The 22,088-nt window shown below is 39.3% G+C and overlaps 1 protein-coding gene across 3 annotated transcripts in view; it reads right to left on the bottom strand.

The window, feature by feature from the left end:
* AQP4 (aquaporin 4) overlaps positions 1 to 22,088 on the bottom strand; it is a 76,830-nt gene that overhangs the window by 20,893 nt on the left and 33,849 nt on the right. The window contains exon 6 of one of the 3 annotated variants that reach the window (XM_037805594.1): positions 12,121 to 12,293. The exons of the other annotated variants lie outside the window; for them this stretch is intronic. Coding sequence (XP_037661522.1) covers positions 12,231 to 12,293 — 63 coding nt within the window. The 3' untranslated portion in view covers positions 12,121 to 12,230. Of the gene's footprint in view, positions 1 to 12,120; positions 12,294 to 22,088 lie in introns of those variants that run through there. 3 annotated transcript variants of the gene reach the window in all.

Here is a 22,088-nt window from a genome sequence, read left to right as displayed (position 1 = left end):
ACACATCGTTCACATGGCACTAATTCAATGCAAAATATCCTGTCCTTTCAAATAGAGACAAATTCTCAATCCTCTGAGTGTCTCTTGTCCTTGGTGTTTATGTCTTTTAGGGCACTTGTTTTTTTTGTTTTTTTTTTGTTTTCTTCACATATTCTTCAACAAATATTTATTGGGTACCTAAAAGTGCTAAACATTGTGGTACCTGGGAGGTTGTCTGTGAACATGCTTAACCCTCCACCTTGCCACAAATGTTAGCTTCTTCTGGGTAAGGACTATCTTACCCCTCTTTGTATCCCCCATGATACAAACAGCTCAGGCCTTGTGCAGAATAGATATTCTTTAAATATTTCATGAATGAATGAATACATGAATGATGGGCTGGTAGAATTATTTTTTTATACATTCCAAAAGACAGACCCAGGCTTGATTCTTCGCTAGAATGTGCACCAACTCTGCTACGTGAATTCCATTTACAACTCAGCTGTACAGGCATATATGTCTCTGCTCAGAACTACCTAGGCGTGATGGTTCTCTTGTTATTTTTTATGAATTATTTTTCTTCCTCCCTCTGAACTTTCTTCAGATGGCACACTGCAAAGGACTAGTTCTTTACTAAAGAATATTATATAAAGGCAAGAATGTTCAAAGCTTCTCTGCATCACTACACAAACAATTCAAGTAAGATGCTGCCAAACGCTAAAATGATGGGATCACAGGGTAGCAGAGATAAGAAATTAAATTGTCATAGCAACCAGAAGACCTTGGTTGGAATGACTGTACTCCAACTTAAAAGAGCCTAAATACATGCAAAGAAATAGCTAATTTTATAAAGATTTTTTTTTTAAACACATGAGAATCTACTAAAACTCTTCTGGGTGAATATCGTTTGGAAACAGTATAATGTGAGAAAATGCCAAATGAAAACATTAGTGAAGCTTCACTAATAAGAACAATTTATGTTCATTGTTTTTTTTTTAATTAATTTATTGTGTTTTCAGGGATTATGATGTTAATACATGCTTAGTGTTGAAAAATTGGAAAATGCAGAAAATATAGGGGAATTAAAAAATAGCCCTACCAACCAAAGGCACTTAAAAACTTTTCTATTATGTCTCTCTATATATTTCTTTAATCATTTGGCTAGTGAACAAAGTTGAGGTTGTTTATGTATATTTCACTTGGCATGTTGTCTTTTTACTTACATTAACTTGTGAACATTTCCCTACATCTTTAATATTCTTCAAAACATTTTTCTAGTGATAGCATAATATTCTATAATTTAGGTATGTCCATGAATGTATATTATAGTATTCCTAATTATTCCTGCTTTAATTGCTTCCATATTTTTGGTATCATAAGCATTATCTGTTTATAAACAGTATATATCATGTAGTAGGGCACTCAATAAATATTTGATGAATAAATTAAAAGATATAAAACTGTACATTTTTTATTATTTATCTAATAAAAGAGGAATTATTAGATATTATCTGGAAGATTTATCAAGATTCTTTTTGGATACTTAGAATAAACTTGTCTTCTAATACCTATATTATAGATTATTTTATATGATACAGAAGTGATGGTTTGTATTACACATGTGAGGGAGCTGGAAGAGTGCCTTGTGTTGCCTCTGATAAATCAGTGGTATCTGCTGGTTAAAGCATTTTATTTGTAATGGGCTCCGTAAATGATGAACCCTCCTACACTCATTAGATCAGTTTGGTCCATACAACAACTCTGTGAAGCCAGTAGGGCCAGTATTTTCTCATGTTACAGAAGAAGAAAGGAGACTCAGTTTGTGAGGTTGAGCTTCAACCCAAAGATCTGAAGCCTAATCTTGCCTGCTTGTTTCTAGAACACATGCAGAACTTGAGACCCTCTTTTATTGGCTCCTACTCCTCAAGACATTCCTTCAGGAGGAAAAAAAAAAAAAAAAAAAAAGCAGGGTCGTGGGAGATTTTGAGAGAAAATTATTCAAGGGCAGTGAATAGATTAGCGTTTTAAGTTGGATTGAATTTCATTGGGTAGTGTTTCACTGGTAGTGATATTTAGGCAAAATTCCCAGCTTGGATAAGCTCAGAGAAATTGTGGGCAGAGCCAAAGGCTGAGCAAAGTCATGGGTAGAATGATTCGTTTTTGGAGTGGCTCTGTTAGAGGAGGGCAGCTATTATGATCTAGACTCTGTACATGGATTGGAGTGTTTTATCGGCATTGCCATCATGGACATTTATTGAGCTTGTACATTGCCATGTACTGGTGTTTGCCATATATATGTGTTCTTACAGGTAATAGCTCATTTTATGCTCTGAACAATTCTATAAATTAGGTACTTTTAGTGCCCTTTCTTAGCTGATGATAATTACTGGAGCACAGAAAGGTTAAGTGATTTGTCCAGCATCACATAACTTGTACATTAGGAGGCAGTATTTGGCTCCAGTGCCTTGGGCTCATAGCAAATCAGCTAGCTGTTCTGGCCTGTGTGTTCCTAGAACACCTGTGAAAGAGCCCAAGACCCTCTTCCACGGGCACCTTCTTCTCAAGAAAAAAATTCCTTCAGAAAAAAAGTTTAGCCACATGGAAGGCCAATCTTTTTAGGTGGGTGGCCAATTTTCTACTATTAGGAGACTCAAGGGACTTGATTTATTATTATTTTTAACTCAGTAAGGTTTTTATTGTGGCAGTAGGAGCTGTGGCTTTCATCTCAAAAACACTTTGGGGAATTACTGTGGCACCTGCTAGCTTTTTCTTTGCTTTCAGAGTGCGAGGCAAGAATAGGAATGTAGCAAAACAGTTAAAAAGATCTTTTTAAAGCTTTGTCTTAATAGAAAAGGGAGCAAAATTTTACAAAACTATTATGGAGGTAGGCTAGCATAAACAGGTCTCTAACATTTTAAGAAATGTACCCTTCTTCCATCAGTCACTTGTAAACATCAGGGTAGATGAATCATCTCCCCGGGAGCAAGCCCCCCAAGTGTATCTACACTTGGGGGGCTTGCTCCCGGGTCCCTCTTGGAGTTCACCATTAATAGCACCTTATTGAACTCTCACATTAAGCTTGAAAGATGTCAAGTGAGTATGTTAATTGGATCCAAACACTTAAAATTAGTGGTTTCAACCCTGGCTGCACATTAGCTATACCTGGGGAGATTTAAAAAAAATACTGACATCGGGCTCCACCTTATGTAAATAAAATCAGAAAGAATCTCTGGGGTGGGACCCAAGAATCAAGAGCATGTAGAGGCTTCCAAGTGATTCTAATGTGCAGATAGGGTTGAGACCTACTTCTTTAACTTTGTCAACACCTTCTCAGAGTGAAGTGATAAGTGAGTGAGAGGGTGCACAGCTAAAAGTAGCCCCGAAAAATCGATGGGCCAGACACAGGGCTTTCCCGTGTTTTTGGGGGCTATGATTTTAAATTCAGACCTGGTACCTACAATCAAAGGACACTCTTTTATATCAAGAGGAAGGTATGGGTCTCCCTGTGGAAGATGCTTAGGAGACTTTGAGCAAGTAACACCGGTCCCAACACTTTGAAACCTCTTTACTGGGGTTGTAGAGATTCCACTGGACTATCCCCCTTGTGTTGTCATTATCTATTGTCCATTAGGATAAGCTCTTTTATTGACAAAAATTATAATATAAAAGTGAGTGTATACTAAGGGCCAAATAGGCCTGAAGTCTAAGCTACAAACAACTAAATGTTGGAAAGGCAGTATGCCCAAGGGAGCCCCAAGAGCAACCTTTGAAGTGGTTGACCATTCTTAAACTTTTATAAAAATTTCTTTATGCAATAATGTCCCAGGTAAATCCGGGTTGCAGCCTAATCATTAAGCTCAGCGCCATAGACAAAGGAGACTTGGGCTCACAGAAGACACACCTTAGACCCCAATAGCCTACTCTTCACATCTGGTGGGACAGAACAAGCTCTGACTTGGAGAAAACTGCTGTTCACAGCACGTTCTCGCCCCAGCCTCCGCTGTTTCTGGAAGGTGGGTAACAAACGTGACAGGGGTTGCGCACTGCTGCCCCAGCCCCGCCCCTGCTCCCCTCCCACTCCCCACACGGCCTCGGTTACCTTATTTATTGTCCCTACCAAGCATTCTTCTAAACCCAGCCGTTATTATTCTTACATATTATTTCTCTTGCCCCAATGCCGCGGAAATATTTATCTATGACTGCTGTGTGATGTTGCTGTGGATCTTGCATATGTTGGATGATTCACTTTGGTTAAAAACCAAGACATCCGAGATGGAAAAAGAGACCGGCGGTGATCTGAGCATTTTAGCACTCATTGGTGTAGTTAGCAGAGATAGCCGGAAGTACAAGGGTAAAAAGCCAACTTATGGCTAAATCGCTTGTTTTTGTTTCCTTTGATATGATCCTGTCAGCACTTTGAGGCACCAAATTTAATGTCACTGCAGTTGCTATTAAAGCAACTGTATAGGAAGCCACATAATGAAAGGAAGAAATCATTGTGTCTCCTTTCAGTTTTGCTATGATGATTCCTTTACCCCTAAACAGCATCATCACCTTTTATTTGTCCTCTGCTTCCCCAAACTTAAAGTTTTACCCAAACACTCACACACACACACACACACACACACACACACACACACACACACACATCACACAAATCTAATGTGGAAAGAAAGAAAGGATGGTCATTGCAGAAATCATCTACTTTCAACACCTGCCAAGGGGTGGAGCTGCAGAATCACAGACCGGCTGCGCTGCTGTGTTTTCCATCCTGCCAACAGTGCCTTGTGTAGATTTAGGCAGACACGTGTATGATCACTTTACCTTATTTAAAATTGGCTTCTTAGTCCTTTTTCTTTTTTCTTGTAATTTTACCCTTGATTATAAATATGACACACATTCCTTCACCATTCACCCCAGTGTGTCAGCAAGATCTGAGTGGGGGGAGCCTGCTCAGGGGCACAGCCCCTGGAGAACATATTGTGATAAGATATGAGCATGAAATGGAGAGAAGAAAATAATGCCCAGAGAAGATGATGGTGCAGAAAATGTGTTTCTTAGGGCAGGGCTGTTAACAGACTCGGTTCTTTAGAGCCTTTTAACTCTGCACAGGACTGTCACTAACAGTTAAAATATAGCCTAATGGACAAAATAAAAGTGTCAGGAAATTTAGGCTGAAATTCCTGGATTAGGAGGAACACAGTAAATTAAGCCCAGCCTTTTTTGGGGGGGGGGTTATATTCATTAAATATGTACTCAAGCATTTTTAGCAGTTATCACATGTAGTTGATATTTAATCTGAATTTTAATATTTAAAAGCATACTCAAGTTCTTCATTAGAGTTACAAAAAAATTAAAGCAAGACTACTCTTTGTAATGAAGCTATTTATACTCATTTCACTTAAATTGGAGAAGAGAAACTTAGATTTGGAGAGTGCTTGGGTGCAATCTAATCCCACACTTAAATCAGGAGCAACTGGTGTCACCATTAGGTGGCACAAGACAGCCATATCCTTTAGGATGGATGGAGACAAGCTGTGCCACTAAGGCAGAAATTCCCTTCCCTTGACCTTTCTTTTAAACATTAAAATTGTAGAAGACAGTATACTGAAATCGAGAGCCGGCATTTATGTACGCCTGCTCACACTCTGTGTTTTAACATTTGGTCTTTAGCTGCATCTACTGCTCTTTCAGATTCTCTTTGCCCTCCTGTGGTTTCAGAGTGGGCTGCCCCCTGCTGCTTTCACTCTTCTTTCGGTTGTAGGATATTTTTTTTTTTTGGCAGCTGCAATGTACATGTCAAATCCTGCACTCAATTTGGATGGAAGTTTCTAATTTTTATTATTTGCTCCATTTTCAGTGGGTCAAGAGCTTTAGTCTAATGGGACTCTGTGTTTTGTGGCAAATGCTATTCTAGAATCCCATACCTGTCCTCCAATGTTTGAGCAAAAGTAGAAAAGAATATTTAAAAAATGAAATCATGGTAATTACTAGGATTCTCAGCATCTGCTAATGTAATACTTTTCTTTTAATCATCTTCTATAATGTGTAACCTTTACTTTCCTGGGTCATGCTGGCTAGAGGGAGAAAACCCAAAGTGCAGTTAACAATTATAAGGGTGGCTCTAATCGTCTTTGGCTTCAGGTTCTCCACCCAGCAGAATCTCAGGGCTCTGTGAACTCCCCACCTTACTCCTGGAGTTTCTGGCTGCACAGGCTCTTCTCCTTGGAGGCCATTACCATTCTCTTTTTTTACCTGGCACTCTTCATTCCGATTTCTCATTCAAAGAGTGCTGCCCACGCTGACCTTGCCACTCCCATCACTACTCTTTTGACCTCGTTACTCCTGTAGCTGAAGGTACTCTTGCTCTGCTTCCACAAGAATTGACCTTGGACGTCAGTATTTTGCAGTGCTCTCACTTAGGGAACTTGGAATGTATTCCTCTGAAGCTGGGTTAGAGAAGACTTAAGTGGCATCATCAGTCATCAAACCCCAAAGTATTCCTTGGCACAATCAGGCAAGCCATACTCCAGAATAAAGTTCTAGCTCTTGAGTCATGATCTACCCTTCCTTCAGTTGTATGTCCTGAGTTCAAATCATGGCCTTTCCACTTACTAGCAGTGTGTCCTTGGATAAGTTACTTTACCACTCTCTGCCTCAGTTTTCTCCCCATATGTAATATGGAGATCATGATAGGATCAATTTCCTAGAGTTGTTATGAAGATTAAGTGATTTACTACTTGGAAAGGGCTTACAACAGTCTGTGGCACATAGTAAGTAAGTACACAACCAATGTTAGCTATTACTATTATCAGAAAGTTTTGATCTTTATCTTCCAGGATCTGACTATTTTTCCCAAGGGCCAAGTGAGACTTCACCAAAGGAATGTGGAAAACTTTATGTTGCTGTCTCCATCCTCCCACCCCTCATTCATGCAAGTCCCTTGAAGTAAACATGTTAAAAAAACTACTGATAGGAAAAATCACTATTGATCCAGTTCCAAGGACTGAGAAATAAGAGCAAAATCCTCAGAGGTTGCTTTGTACTTATGGGTACAGTGAGACATTCATTTGTGTATGTTTTGGCCACCTTGATGGTTAATTTTATGTGTCAGCTTGGCTAGGCTATGTTGTCTAGTTGTTTGGTCAAACACTGGCCTAGATGTTGCTGTGGAGGTATTTTGCAGATGGCATTAGCATCCACAGTCAGTATACTTTAAGTGAAGGAGATTACCCTCAATTGTGTGGTTGGGCCTTATCCAGTCTGTTGGAAGCCTTAAGAGCAAAGAACTGGGGGTTACAGAGAGAAGAAATTCTGCTTCAAGGCTACATCTCTACTGCTCTCCAATTTTTCCAGCCTCTTCTACAGATTTTAGACTCAAGACTACAACATCAACTCTCGTTGGAATTTCCAACCTGCCAGCTTCCTTTAAGATATTTGGATTCAAGGCTTCAATATCACTCCTATCGGAATTTCCCTGCCTTAACAGAATTCAGACTTGCCAGCTCCCAAAATCATATGAGCCAATTCCTTAAAATAAACCTGTCTGTCTATCTATCTATGTATGTATGTATCTATCTATCTATATCATCTATCTATTGTCCATTGATTCTGTTTCTCTGGAAAACTTGGACTGGTAAAGCCACCACATCTCCCTCTCTCCTTCCTAAGAGTACCATGAATTTCCTTTGGGAAACAACATTCCTTCATTCTCAGCCTTGTGGCATTGAATAGAACTAAACTAACCCTGTTCCAGGGATGGCCCTCCATTGGCCTATGCCATCAAGCTGCCCTTTCTTCTCTGGCTACTGAGCTTGACTCAGTCAAGGATATTTAAACCAGTCAGGATCAAAGAGACCCAAGGAAACATCTGCTGGAATTTCAAATCAGAAAGAAAATGCACCACTACTTCTCCAACACTATAGGAAGAGTCTTTTTTCTTCTTCTGAGTGTCAAGGCATGAGGATATGAAATCTAGAATTTGGCAACCTGAGGAGGAAGTCAGTGCCAGGTAGAAAAGAGAGAACCGGGTCCTGGGTGACATCTTTCCGGCTGCTGGATCCAGCCTTACCATGGCTTCCTCCTGCCTTTTCAGCTACAACTCAACAAATTTTTTATTAAATCAGTCTGAGTTGAGACTTTTATCACTTGCAACATAAAGGGTCCATCTATTCATCCCTACTAATGCTCTGCATTACATTTAAAACATTCCTATGGCAGGGAGAAATACTTCATGGTTTCATAAGATAAAACTTGAAAGCTATTATTGGTATCTCATTTGTACTCAGAGGTATAAAATATCTACAAATTTCAAAGCTTGGCATATTTACATAATGACCTCTCTTGATATGCAAATCCAGAGTGGAGTCATTTGTTAAATTGGATTTCCAGAAAGGTGCTCCATTTGTCAATTAGGAATTGACCTTTCTTGCATTTTACCAACATAAAGTAATTCAATACTCAGCACATAGCAAGTGCTCATGGAATTACAGAATGTTTAAGAAATGGAGTTATCTGGTTACTTGAATTTCTGATTAATTGAAAGTTAATTAGAAACTTCTCTCCCACATGCACCCATGATTTTTTCTCTTCAGAATATCTTTGTAAAATGTATGAGTGCACTTTCTTTCCTTTGTAATTACAGTATAGTGAACATAATTGCATTTTTGATGATTAAGAATTTTACAGTGCCTCAGGGTTATCAGTCAGCTATAAATTCTCATTGTATAACTCTGTAGATGGAGAAGTTGCAGGAGATTGGGCTAACTATGGATTGGGCCTGGGATATTCTCTATAAGTTTTTTATCCCCTAAATAATCTGTTTTCTATTCATTTTCATGGTCTTTTGACTTAAAAAAAAGTGCAGAAAAAGTTTAATCAGGTATTTTCATCAGCTGGATTCTGGTTAGAGAAGACTTTATGTTTTTTGGTAAACCATTTAACCCTCGCATTGGTAATTGCACAGTAAAATGGTTAATATGGGGAGAGATTGGAGATGTACATTAGGGAAAATATGAAAGAAGGGTGCCTGACATTGACATTATGAGTTTTGATGAGGAGGTTATATTGGGGTTTAGGTTTGATTGTGAAGAGCCTCAGAAATGACCCAAGCTGACTGGTAACTATGAATTCAACCTGGATGTCAGTGCCACGACATCTGGCAAATAGGAATTATGGTCAATTTTTATCATGCCTATATTGCAGAGGTGGCCCTGCATTTTCAGATATTCCCATTTCCTGGACTGTGGCCACTGTGGTTGGTTATGTAGAGAGGTAGACATAGAGGGAACCCATCAAGCAAATATATATTGTCCTTGGCAGTCTTCTCTCTAGGCTTGTCTTTTCTAGTTTCTTTTTATCACTAGAGCAATAAGCTGTAGAAGATTATATGTCTGGGATCAGGAACATCATTCCTTTTTGTCTTACCAGGGATATGACTGATAGCCAGAGTCAGAGACCATCAGGGGGCACGGCATCTCATGATGTTGTTCAAGAAAGGAGCAAACCAACCAGGTGTGTGTGGCCAAGGACGAGATGGAGAAATTGAAGTTCATGTCAGGAGAACATGAAGGGGCTTCATCAGTATCTGCAGAGCAAAAATCAGGGTGCAGAACATGGAAAGTTTTGGTTGGGGACCAGCAGAAGGTAGCAAGTACTCTCTATTGTCTTGGTCTCCCTAAAGTTTCAGTTCCCCTTTCCCTACTCTCTCTCCCATTGCCTTCTAGGCTTCCAGGGGGCTCTATTCTGGGACTGGTTCAGAAACTGACACTGAACAAGTTAAAAGTTTGTTTTTATATTTTTTTCCAGCCTAGTTCTTTCGTTGGTAGGATCATCCTTCATATGAGGGTTGATGTTATTGACCTACTATCTGCAGGGCATATACTTTGAGTTGTGTTTATAGTAGCAATGATGAATTAAGCTTGAGTTAGTGAAACTTTCTCACCTGTTTCCTCTGTGAATATGGCTTTGCATTTGTTGGAGAAATTAGTGGGATTTCCTGGAAGATTATGCATTTGCTGGAGGATTGATGAGACTGAGACACAGTTGATGATTAGGGTACTGTCTTCTGTTCTTATAAAGCTGTTTCTTTTCTTCTTCATTTTTTTTATTAGAATTTAAACCTCAGTCATTCTTAATTAACACCATACTCTGCTCATTTTAGTTACTGACAAACCATTTTAATTCCAAGCCAAATTGATCACCATTGGCCTGAGTACCATGGCGACTCCAAAGATGGGTTAAATAGAGTCAGAGATTAACCAGGGCTCAAAATTCTGCCAGGGAGACAAATAGGAATTATTTGGACACAAGAAAGATTGTGAAACATGCTATAACACGACTGAGTTCATTAAGAGAAACAAAGGAGGGTGAGGATGTTTCGGGGCAAGAAGAGATTTGCTTGAGGCCTTGGAGGAGGTGTGGAGCCATAGCAGGCGCAGACTCAGGGAAGGATTTTTACAGGAGGAAGGAATGGCCTGCACATATGCACAGAGAGAGGGAAGTTATTGACTCTGCAGGTAAATAAGTGAGGGAACTTAATGGGGGTTGAGGGAGGAGACAAAGAGGTTTTCTTTTAATGAGAAGATGAAGAATTGATTTTTGAATATGTTGAATTTTGTGTGTATACATGTTCCGCAAGTGAGCTAAACTTGCTCCTGGAGGGCTGGGATATGTTGCATTCATCTGTGTAGCCTCAGGTCACAGTGATTCATTTATTTATTGTTTGTTTATTTGTTTATTCCGCAAATATTGATTAAACGCTCTGTACCAGGCATGGGGCTGGCATATAGAAGGAGCTCAATATGAGCTTTGTTTAACTGAACTAAACTAACTTTTATGGATTTCCAAATAATTTGTCGTTATATTGAAGAAGTCTAATTGGTAGATTTTAGAAAGACCATTAGTTTGATGGGGATGGGGTGAAAGGGTGGAGACATAAGATCTGTTCCACAGGAGGGTGGAGCTAATAACCTCCAGCTGTAAAGAGCAGGTCATGGGGGTGCAATGGGAATCCACCCTGCTGGGTCCCTCAGCCTGGAAATGGACAGTGAAATCAAGAGCCTTCAATATCTTATATATGGACATTTTCCAAATGGTGGAGTGAGCTGGGGGAGTCACTTATGTATTTTTAGATCAGAAACCTGTACTTTAGAAGATCAACCAAATTTATGCCTCTTGTATTTTCTTTGTACTTCCAAGTTGAACTTTTCAAAATTCTAGCCTATCTTTGTTAAGTGCATGAAGGAATACAAGATAAATTTTTGATTTTTTTTTTCTTTCTTTGGGTTGGAGTTTTATATGGAGAGTAAACAATCCAGGGGCTAAGCATGGTGGTAAGAGAGTACAGAAAGGGGATAAGCACTTAAGAGAGGAAGGGGAAAGCCAGTGGTTATAAAGAAAACCTGTTTTACCTGTGGGTTCCTCTTTCAGAGGTCTTTGCTTTGGTATTGGGAATTTTGTAAAGAATGGGGAAAAGAGTGTGTGTTCAGTGGTCAGAGCTCTGGATTGGAGTAAACCTAAATTATTTACTACCTTCCATCTTCTCATCTATAAGAGAGAGATAATAATCTGCTTATTTTACCTTTGAACATGCTAAATTATTTTCCTAATTACTATGATATTTTCTGTCTCCCCCTCCTAGAATGTAAGCTTCGCGGGGGCAGGAATTTTGATTTGCATCATTCCCTGATGTATCCCATGTGCTGGGTACATGGTTACCATGGAGGTAACAACAAGGCAAGGGGTGTGGGGACAGTGGTCCAGAATGATTAGGGAGGTAGGAGGAGAATAAAATGGGCATATGGTCTTGGAAGCCAATTGTTGTTGTTTCTTAGGCTGCTCAAAGCAATACCATGAAATGATTTGGCTTGAACAATGGGAATTTATTAGTACAATTTTGAGGCTGAGAAAATGTCCAAATCAATGCATTATCAAGGCAATGCTTTCCTCCTGAAGACCGGCTGCTGGTGATCCATGGCACCTCTGCCACATGTTGTCTGCTGGGTCTCTCCCTTCTCATTTGGGTTTCATTGATTTCAACTTCTTGCTTCTGTGACTTTCTCTCTCTCTCTCTGTATTCATGCTGTTTATAAAGGACTCCAGTAATAGGATTCAGACCCATCCTGAATGAGGTGGGTCATACCTTCACTGAAGTAGTCTTATCAAAGGTCCTTCTTACAATGGGTTTGCATCCATAGGGATGGATTAGATTTAAGAACATGTTTGTTGTTTTTTTTCCTGTGAGATGGGCTTCAAACCACCACACCAATGTAGAAAGAGGTTTCATACAGGAGATGGTAAAACAGGACTGGATCCTGAGGAGAGACAGAAGAAGGTGAGACCCAAGGAGAGGTAATTGGATTGCTAATTAGGACGATATTGGTGCCACTTGAGAGCCTGAATGCCATTGGATAATGGCAGCAAAAGATTATAGTAAGTGGTTAGAGTGTTAAAGAGATGGAAAGATGTGGTGATAGTGAGTTACAACTACTCTTTCTAGAAGTTAGGCAAAGAAGAGCAGGATGGGACTTTATCTTGATGGCCAAAAAGGTCCAAAGGAAGGTTTGTATTTTTATATCACTGAAGGAAGATGTTCAGTCAGAGGGGGTTGGAAGATGTGAGGAGAGACAATGATCCATTAAATACATGAAGAGGGAAGAAAAAGGTTAAACCCTGAGAGAAGAAGGTAGATTTGGAAGACACCTGTGGTTGTATGAGGATAAAATATGAAAATGATAAGAAGTAGAAAAAAGTTGATAGCTAGGGGAAGATGTCGAGGCAGTTCCAATTGGAAGTCACCTACCATCTCAGTGAAGTAGGTACCAAGGTAAACTGTGGTGTGTTGGGGATCTGAGAAGGGTGGAAAAGAATGGGAAGAGCTGTGGAGGGAAACTCAAAAAGGGTCAATCAAATTAGAAGAATGGCAGGGTTACTCAGTGGACTAAGGCGAGGTGGAATGAGATAGAATGAACATGTTGTAGATCCAGTCCACTCAGTTGTGTTATTTTCTCCTCCCTGCCCTCCCCCCCCAACAATGCTTAGTGTTGAAAATGGGGATCAAGCACAAAATTGCCGGCTGGCATAATGTGAGATTAAAAATTGGAAGAAAGGGTATGAAAGGGTTGAATGGGCTTAAGAAAACTAGGATTCCATTGTAAATATGTTTGAAAAAATGTGGCAAGAGTAGTAGGAGACTGTGTGAGGAGGTAAAGATCAAGGAATTGAAAGCCTTGAAGACAAAGACCAGATTATGTAGCAGTGAGAAGATGGGAGAAATAGAATCTGTTCATCAGATTTAGTTATTCTTTTTCTTCCCCCAGGAAAAAATGTGGAATTAAAGAAGCTGGAAGTTTTCATGGATTAATCCAGTAAATGACACCCTTTTTTACTTTCTGACACAAAAGTATGCATTATTGTTTCTGTATAATAACAATGTATGGTTAGAGTAGAAAGAGCTGAAGAAAGCATTTCTTCTAGATGTATGTTTTGCAATGAGAAGGAAGGGGCATTATCCATCTTCTCAATCCTATTCTTTGAAGTTAATCCTGAGAAATAGAATCTGCTCAATTTCTCCTAGAATTCATTTTCAGATATATGCTAAGTTATAGCAGGGTTTATTTGAGGAAATTTCTATTTCCTCGGCTACAGCAGGAATCAGAAGAGGTGCGTTTAAACAGACCAATGCAGTCTTACAAGTTGTGGTACCCTAAATTTATTAGCTTTGAGTAGGATAAGTGGCTACCCTTGATTCTAAATAAGTCTGATGTTGTCTAACTGTATTTCTACCAGCATTTAAGGAGGTGGTCCATGCAATGTGCCTCTTTTGACCTTGACAAACATAATAGGGTCACTGCCTATTCTGCCCGAGTCTAAAGTCCATCTAGGAAAAAGTGACAGAGTTGCACACATTCCCAAGGTGGAGGATACAGGTTCTGTCCAGCAGCCATTAGGTGGTGCTGCCTACCCAACATTCCCCACTTTTTTAAGCCACCTAGGTTAATCCTTTTGCCTTTAGTGTGGGTACAATGGAGAATAATATACAATCCTCTTTAAAAAGGTAGAAGTAGCTGAAATTTCTCTATCACCCCTGTGAAACTTATCAGATTCTCTTTCTTATTTTTGCAGGAGTAGTCAGTAACTGCTGTAAGGAAGCAGAGACTGGGAAATGGCCCCTCAGACTGAAAAACAACCATTGATATTTGAATAGCACGTTCCACCTTACAGAGAACTTTTGCAGAGTTCCTGGTGTAGAGTAGGTAAGTCCTTGCCAGAGAATCGTTGAATGAATAAATAAAGTACTATATGTAGAGATAATTAGCTGATTCTACCTCGACTTTTGATCAGTTAATTTATGAAAAGAGGTTGAATTTTCTATGGGACAGCATGTGTGGTTATTGATAAATACAACATATAAAATCATATGTTTACTTTATCAGATGTTAGACAGAAGTTACTTTGTTAGCAGTAAATTGAAAGAAAAGTTTTGTTTTAATTAAGTACGACTTCTTGTTTCCAGATGACTTCTTAATTGAAGATTAGAGATGTTGTTTTCCATTACATATTGCTACATATGACATACTACTTTTTAATCATCCCAAATGATTTTGGGGTTCAGGCAGGATAAAAAGTTAATAAAAGCAGTATATGCAGTTTCTCTTACCTTTTTGGATAGCAGTTTTATTTACCTCTGAAATCTACAAATTTTAATTTAATAAGCGATGTAACTCCAAGATGTTTTGTGGCTAGCTTCTAGAATCTTCTCCAGGTGGTATTGTCTTGGAAGGAAATGCATACTTTGATATTTTAGCTCTCAATTTTGCCATTCACATGCTAGGCATTTTAACCTTATGTGGTCATAGACCAGGTATGGCCTTAGGCAACTTCTCCTCCTGGAGGTCCTGGGAGATTGGGCACAATCAGATTCTTGCATCTCCTTCTGCTAGGGCTTGTCCACACTACAAAGGGAACACCTCTTGGTTCCATGGTTCTTCAGGTTCCATCGTAGGAACTTTTGGGATAGTGGAAATTGTATTTCCCACTCAGAGAATGCATAGGTCTTGTCACAAAATGTCTTTACATTTTTAATTTGAGAAAAACAAAACAAAACAAAACAGGAAATACACAATACTGCAAATTTTGAATTCTGTAAATAAGAAGTAAAATGCATTCTTTGTCTATTCCTCTGATTTCATTCTTCATCAGAAGTTGCGATTGTTAAGTATGGTGTGTATCCTTCTGTCTGCTTCCTAATTTCCTATAATTCTATAAAAATCTTTGTCTCTCTTTCTCTGCATGTTTAGCACACACACAATTCTTTTCTTTCTTTTCTTTAATCAAAAAAAATGGTGGTAGAGTATTCCATTTTACTGATGTATCACAATTTATTTCACCATTTTTATATTGATGTTAATTTTTGTGATGGTCACCTTTTTTGCTTTTATAAGTGCTAATACAGTTAACATCAAAAATGCATCTATCTTTGCACTCTATGAACTTCTTTAAATTGGAGATACTGTATATGAGGAAAATAATGTGGTATAGAACCTAACATTCAAACCTCCCTAACATTTAAGTGTTTACCAACATTACTTTGTAGGCTACCCTTTGTGGTTGTCTACAACCACAGATCTTTGGTGGTGCCCCTGATCTAAGCTTAAATTTGAATACACCAATTGCTACACTTTGAATACACCAGTTGCAGATCTTTGCAGATCTTTGGTGGTGCCCCTGATCTAAGCCACAATTTGAATACACCAGTTAAAAACCTGTCAGTGGAGTATAGTGGGGGAGTTAGTCCATAGTTCCCTCTATTTAACATTCCCCTTCACCTCTTAGAGTTTTCTCTGGGAGTGTTATATTATATAGTCATTACTTCAAGAAAACTACAGCTGTTCAGTCAGTGACCTCCCCCACCTCTTTTCTTCTTATTCACTTTGTTATAAGTATTTAATTTATTTATGGAAAGTGTCAACTTTCTTTTTTTTCTTCATATTCCTTCCCTCCCTCCCTCCCTCCCTTCTTTCCTTCCTTCCATTTCCTTCATTCCTCAACATTGAGAATACAACTTTATCAAATAGGCTTTTGCCTTTGGAATGCTCACATTGGAATTACATTTTACCAAGGAACTTCTCAGTCTAAAATCAATATAAACAGACAGCCAATATGCAATTTCTTTGATATCTCCATTTTGGTAGGTAATGATCACTGGAGCTCTAGGAGGTTACCAGTTGTCAGCAATTAACAGTAGTCCAAGGTGATTCTAAGATTTCCTCTTAGAACTCTGTTAATGCCAAGATGACTGTATCTGGTGGTAGGAAGCTGTGGTGATCTTGGGAATTACCATAATGGGTTGGTTTCAGGGTGATCTTGGGAATTACCATAATGGTTTGGTTTCAGGGTGACAACTTTCACGGTGGATGCTTTTAGAATTTATGGGGAGAACACTTTGAGTAAAACCGTACAGTTAAAAAAAGTTTTGTAGTAATCATTACCCATTAAATACAATGTGAGAGACTATAGATATATAAACAAGGGATAAGTCCTGAGATGGGGAGCAAGAAAAAATAAAGTTGCATAATAGAATCCACATTTAGCAGATGTTTGCAGGGCCATGATTTAACCTGGATATTTCCTTGTCTGGATATGTCAAAACAGATCATAATAGAATTTTATTATATTCGTGGGAAAATGTTACAAATAATTAGCTAGTTAAAATTTTTTCTGATGTGTCACTAGAACATATAAGTGACACAGGTACATATTTTAGAGCAAACAAATCAACTTTTTCTTCTGAGTAGACTGTTCAGATCATATATAGTTGATGATCCAGTCAACTTAACTACAAAGTAACTAGATTGGGTTCAGTTGTTCAATCATTAAAGGTGTCCCATTAGGGCTGGCAACGTGGAAATCAATTTGTGGCTTGGTCATTGTTGACTGTGATGGAGAGACCATCTCAGAACAGTCATCCTAACTATCTCTGATCGTCTGTATATAAACAATCATAGCTTTTCTGGACAAAGAGAGTGAAGCATATTGCCATGTTTTTCTTTCCCAGAATCTAAGATATAAAAGATTAAACAAAAGCAGGAATAAATATTCCTGGCCCTGTGATTTGCCTTTATTGTTCTCCCAGAGGAAGTCTTACATGTGGAAAACCATGTGTTCTGTCTCTTCTCAAGTTGTGATGTCCCATCTGGGAGTGGTTTGAGCCCCCAACCTTGGACATTTCTTTTATGATTGCAAGATTAAAAGGCCATTTCATGTTATTTTATTGTATCATTTGGAAGAGAAACAAAAACAGTAACTCGTAGTAGGGAAGGGAATTGTGTACCATCTAAGCTGGAAATAGATGCTAATGTCAACTGATTGGAAAGATCACAAGGAAGGATATAAAGAGATTTCTCTATCATTTGAGCTGAGGATAAAAGAAAGGAGAAATTACCTCATCATAATCCCCAAATATCATTTTTACATATAATACCATAAAATCCCTCTTATTTAACCAAAATAGAAGCCTTAGTTGACCCATCAACTAAAAGCCAGTTAAAGGAGGGACTCTTAAAAAATAACTTACGAAAATCTTATACATTGTATTTAAACTTGAAACAGATAATTATATACTAATTCACAAACCTTGTGAAGTAGGTCAAGACTGTGCTCTTGAGTGAGCATTTGCTGATTAACGTTCTTCCTTGGCTCTTCCTTGGCAGATGAGTGACACCCATATGACCCTTTACGATGTTCAATGTTGGTTTCTTAAGTGAAGGGAGAACGTACAGAAACTTACAAAGCAATCTGAAATCAGCATTCTTGTAGATTTTATGATTTTCCTCTCAATCCTTTACAGTTGACAGCATTTTTTAAAAAAAGCAACCTATCTTTATTGCCTCTCTCCAATGCATTTGATGTGGCTTTCATAGAAACAGTAGATCTCTGGCTCTTCATTTTCATGCTAATTATTTTTAGTAATGATTTAATTAAATTACATCACAGTTACACGTACAACTGGCATCCCTGGATTTAGGAACAAGTGTCCCCACCTCTTGCTAAGCATCAGCACAGGCTAGAGCAGAAGGGTGTTGGTGCACTAGTGCATGGCCTGCTAGTGGTGACAATTCTGCATTCCATGGGCACCAAACAGTGCCGTTTACTGAGAAGGTTTTTGAGTCATTGCCATCAAGTACGAAGGTCCTTGTAGGTCAATGAGCAACTCTTCCATATTCTTTGATTGCATCAACATACAGAATGGCAGCCCTTAGCGAATGCCTCTTGTCTTTAAATAAATGCAATTTAGAGACCTTTACAATCTAGTTTTGCTTTAGGGAGTCAGTGAGTCTTTATTCAGACCCTAGAAATGTATAAGTCAATGAGATATGTGTACTAAAACACTTCTGAGTGCAGAGTAGTTCAAGCTATGTTGCTCCTTTGAGTTCTTTTCTTTCTCCCTCCCTCCCTCCTTCCTTCCCTCCCTCCCTCCCTTCCTTCCTTAAGACATATTCATTATAAACCATGGGGAATATCTGTATTTAACAATAAAAATCATTAAAAAGCTTCAGAGTAATTTAATGTTGGATATCAATACTGTGTCCCTGATTGAATTGAGAGGTGTAGATGAGGCTTTTATGGCCTCAGGTGGACTGGAGAATGTGCCTGCGAGCCTGCAGTCAGTCACAGAATAGCCAGTCACCACGTATTTTCATTGCTCCTAATATTTTGCAGCTCTGGGCAACTGCCTGTTCTGCCTAATGATAGGGCCAGCCTTGACTGGGAGCCCTCTGAACCTTCCGCAGGGGACCTTCTGTGCTTGTTCACTCCTTGGCATCAGCCTTCAGAGTATGAGAAATAGAAATCTTAATGAAAGAAGGGAGGGCTGAGATTGTGCTGTGTGCTCATCTGGCTAAACTCCTAACATTTCATGATTATATTTGATTTTTAAGTCATTCTGAACTCTCTCTGCAACTCTGTTCCCTTTTATCTTTTCCTGGCGTCACAACCTCTGCTGCAAAGCTCGTTTCAAGGGAAAATCTCTTAGAATTCAATGACTTACCCCTGCTCCATGTTAGCCTGTTTGTTTGGGATACCAGTTTAAAACATGTCCTTTGAATGATTGCTTTTAGTGACATCAAAGTGACTTTAGAACCAAAAACTCTGATAACTGAATACTGTGTGTTTTACACTACTGCAGTATTTCTTTTGCAAACTGGTTGGATGGGTGGGAAAACGGAATCATTAGGGTTGAAGAGGACAAGGCCCTGCATTCTAGATTGTTTGCAGAATTCCTACTACGACCAGGAAGGTGCTTATTGGAAGTGGCCATTTTGTGAGACCTCAGAAGTAACCTGGAGGTAGTTTTATGATTCAAGAATGCTTCCAAATTGGGCTGGGGAGAATTCTTTGTTGTTGTTGATGCCAGATGCCCCAGGGCTGCAGCAGATGAGAGTGGCTTCTTTCCTTAGAGGGTTTTTTTTTTTGTTTGTTTGTTTTTAATCACTTGCATTTGGGGAACATTTTGAAGTGGCGGTGTCTTTTGGGAGATTTCTGTAGGAAGAGTGGAAAACCCCTCCCCTCCACACTGGGCTGGCTCCTGGGAAGGAATCTCCTTCCTCTATCTGCAAGCCCTGTGGAGCAGGTGATCTGGTTCTAATGGAAGTGCCTCCTCTTGGAAAGGAAAGGAATTTTAGCACAAAACTATAGACTGATGCTGTTTCAGTATTCTTCACATTAGAATGAACAAATATCTCCCAGAGACTTACACTAGCAAAAGTCAACAGTGTCTACTTGATGCTTATAGTAATAACTCAGAGATTTATTATGGCCAGGGCATGTCACATATATATTTTCCTTCAGTCTGTATCTTTTGTAATTTTGTCATCATTGTTTTATGAAGGGGGTATATGAGGTTTAGAAAGATAAAGGTCCCACAACTGTTAAGTGGTGAAGCCAGGATTTAAATGTAGTTCTATCTGGCTCCCAAAACTGTGGTTTTAACTAGGAGACATTTTTACGGCTCTCCCAGAGTATCATTGTGAAGATTTTTTCAGTATTAGTCACTGGGTACTTTTTTGAGCCCAAGAAACATAGGCACAAATTATTCCATCCAACCTCTGAAATTACTGGAAAAGAGAGCAAAATGAAGAGATGGATGCTTTTAATTTTTGTATTCTCAACACATCAGCTTGCATGCTGCTAAACAGATACCATACTTCATTCTTCACAATATATTTATTTGGCAAAAGGGAAAGGTAGAGATAGCTGTGCTGGTTTGAATGTATTATGTCCCCCAAAACTCCATTATTTTGATGTGGTCTTGTGTGGGCAGATGTACCAATGTTGATTAGATTGTAATTCTTTGAGTGTTTCTGTGGAGATGTGCCCCACCCAACTGTGGGTGATGACTCTGATTAGATAATTTCCATGGAGGTGTTACCCCACCCATTCAGGGTGGGTCTAAATTAAATCACTGGAGCCATATAAATGAGCTGACAAACAGAAGAAACTCAGTGCAGCTGAGAGTGACATTTTGAAGAGGAGCTACAGCCAAGAAGGACACTTTGAAGAATGCACAGAAGCTGAGAGTGTAGCTGCAGATGAGAGACGGTTTGAAGATGGCCGTTGAAGGCAGACTCTTGCTCTAGAGAAGCTAAGAGAGGACAAACACCCAAGAGCAACTAAGAGTGACATTTTGAGGAGGAGCTGAGGCCTAGAGAGGAATGTCCTGGGAGAAAGCCATTTTGAAACCAGAACTACGGAGCAAAGGCCAGCCACATGCCTTCCCAGCTAACGGAGGTTTTTCGGACACCATTGGCCATCCTCCAGTGAAGGTACCCAATTGTTGATGCGTTACCTTGGACACTTTATGGCCTTAAGACTGTAACTCTGTAACCAAATAAACCCCCTTTTATAAAAGCCGATCCATTTCTGGTGTTTTGCAGTCTAGCAGCATTAGCAAACTAGAACAGATTTTGGCACCGGAGAAGTGGGGTGCTGGTGCTGCTGTGTTTGCAAATGCCAAACATGTTGGAGTGGCTTTTTAAATGGATAAGGGGAAGGTTCTGGAAGAACTGTGAGGAGCTTGGTAGAAAAGGCCTAAACTGCTTTGAGGAGACTGTTTGTGGAAATATGGACTCTAAAGATACTTCTGATGAGGACTTGAGCAGAAATGATGAATGTGTTGTTGCAAACCGGAAGGAAGGCAATCCTTGTTTTAAAGTGGCAGAGAATTTGGCAAAATGGAATCCTGGTGTCAGATGGAAGGCAGAATTTGAAAGCAACAACCCAGAATATTTAGCTGATAAGATCTCCAAGCAAAATATAGAAGTAGTAGTCTTCTATAAGTACTATAAGCGACCCAGCTTATAGTAAAATGCAAGAGGACAGAGATAAACTGAGAAATGAACTCTTGGGTTCAAAGAAACCAGAAACTGATGGGTTGGAAAATTCCAGGCTTGCAGGGGGTGGAACCACAGAAGTTACAGCCCCATGTGAAGATTTAACCAAACATGGAACCCAACCACCATTTCAGTACAAGCCAAGATTGGAAATGGAGTTATCCAGAAAGGATGTGTGGAAAGTTCTGTTGTCTGATGGCTTTGACCCCTGTGTGCTTCATGCAAAGCCAACAGAATTTTTGCGAGATCTTTATAGACAAGGAACAAACTGAAGGAAAAATTTCTTCAAAGACAGAGCCATGGCATAAGAAGTCTTCCAGCTTCTAACTGATGAGGAATCTTATGCCATTTGTCCAACATGAAGGACTGAGAATGGAGAATGTTTACTAACAAAGCATAAGCCCTTAAGAAGGGAAGACTGGTTCTTGCTTGTGTAATAACTGCCAGCTCACTGTCTCATTCCAGCTGTCAACCTCTGGGTGCTTGTTGTTAGCCATGCTTGGTGAAGGTGACATATCGCCTGCTGTTGTTCTTTGGTAACCTTTGTAATGGACTTCTTGGCTGGAAGGGGCAGCACACCTTCCGTGGCCCAGCTTCTCCATGGGTTTGCTTTCCAAAGCAGTCTAATAGTGCACATTCAGTCTAGCTATCCCAAGAAACAAGAGCGATTTTCTTTGCAGGTGTTTGCCAGGGTGTGGCCTAACATGAAGAACAATTTTA

This window comes from Choloepus didactylus, chromosome 16, assembly GCF_015220235.1.
Source record: "Choloepus didactylus isolate mChoDid1 chromosome 16, mChoDid1.pri, whole genome shotgun sequence".
Taxonomy (NCBI): Eukaryota; Metazoa; Chordata; class Mammalia; order Pilosa; family Megalonychidae; genus Choloepus; species Choloepus didactylus.
The sequence above is the reverse complement of the archived record's forward strand: the minus strand, read 5'-3'. Positions and strand labels throughout refer to the sequence as shown.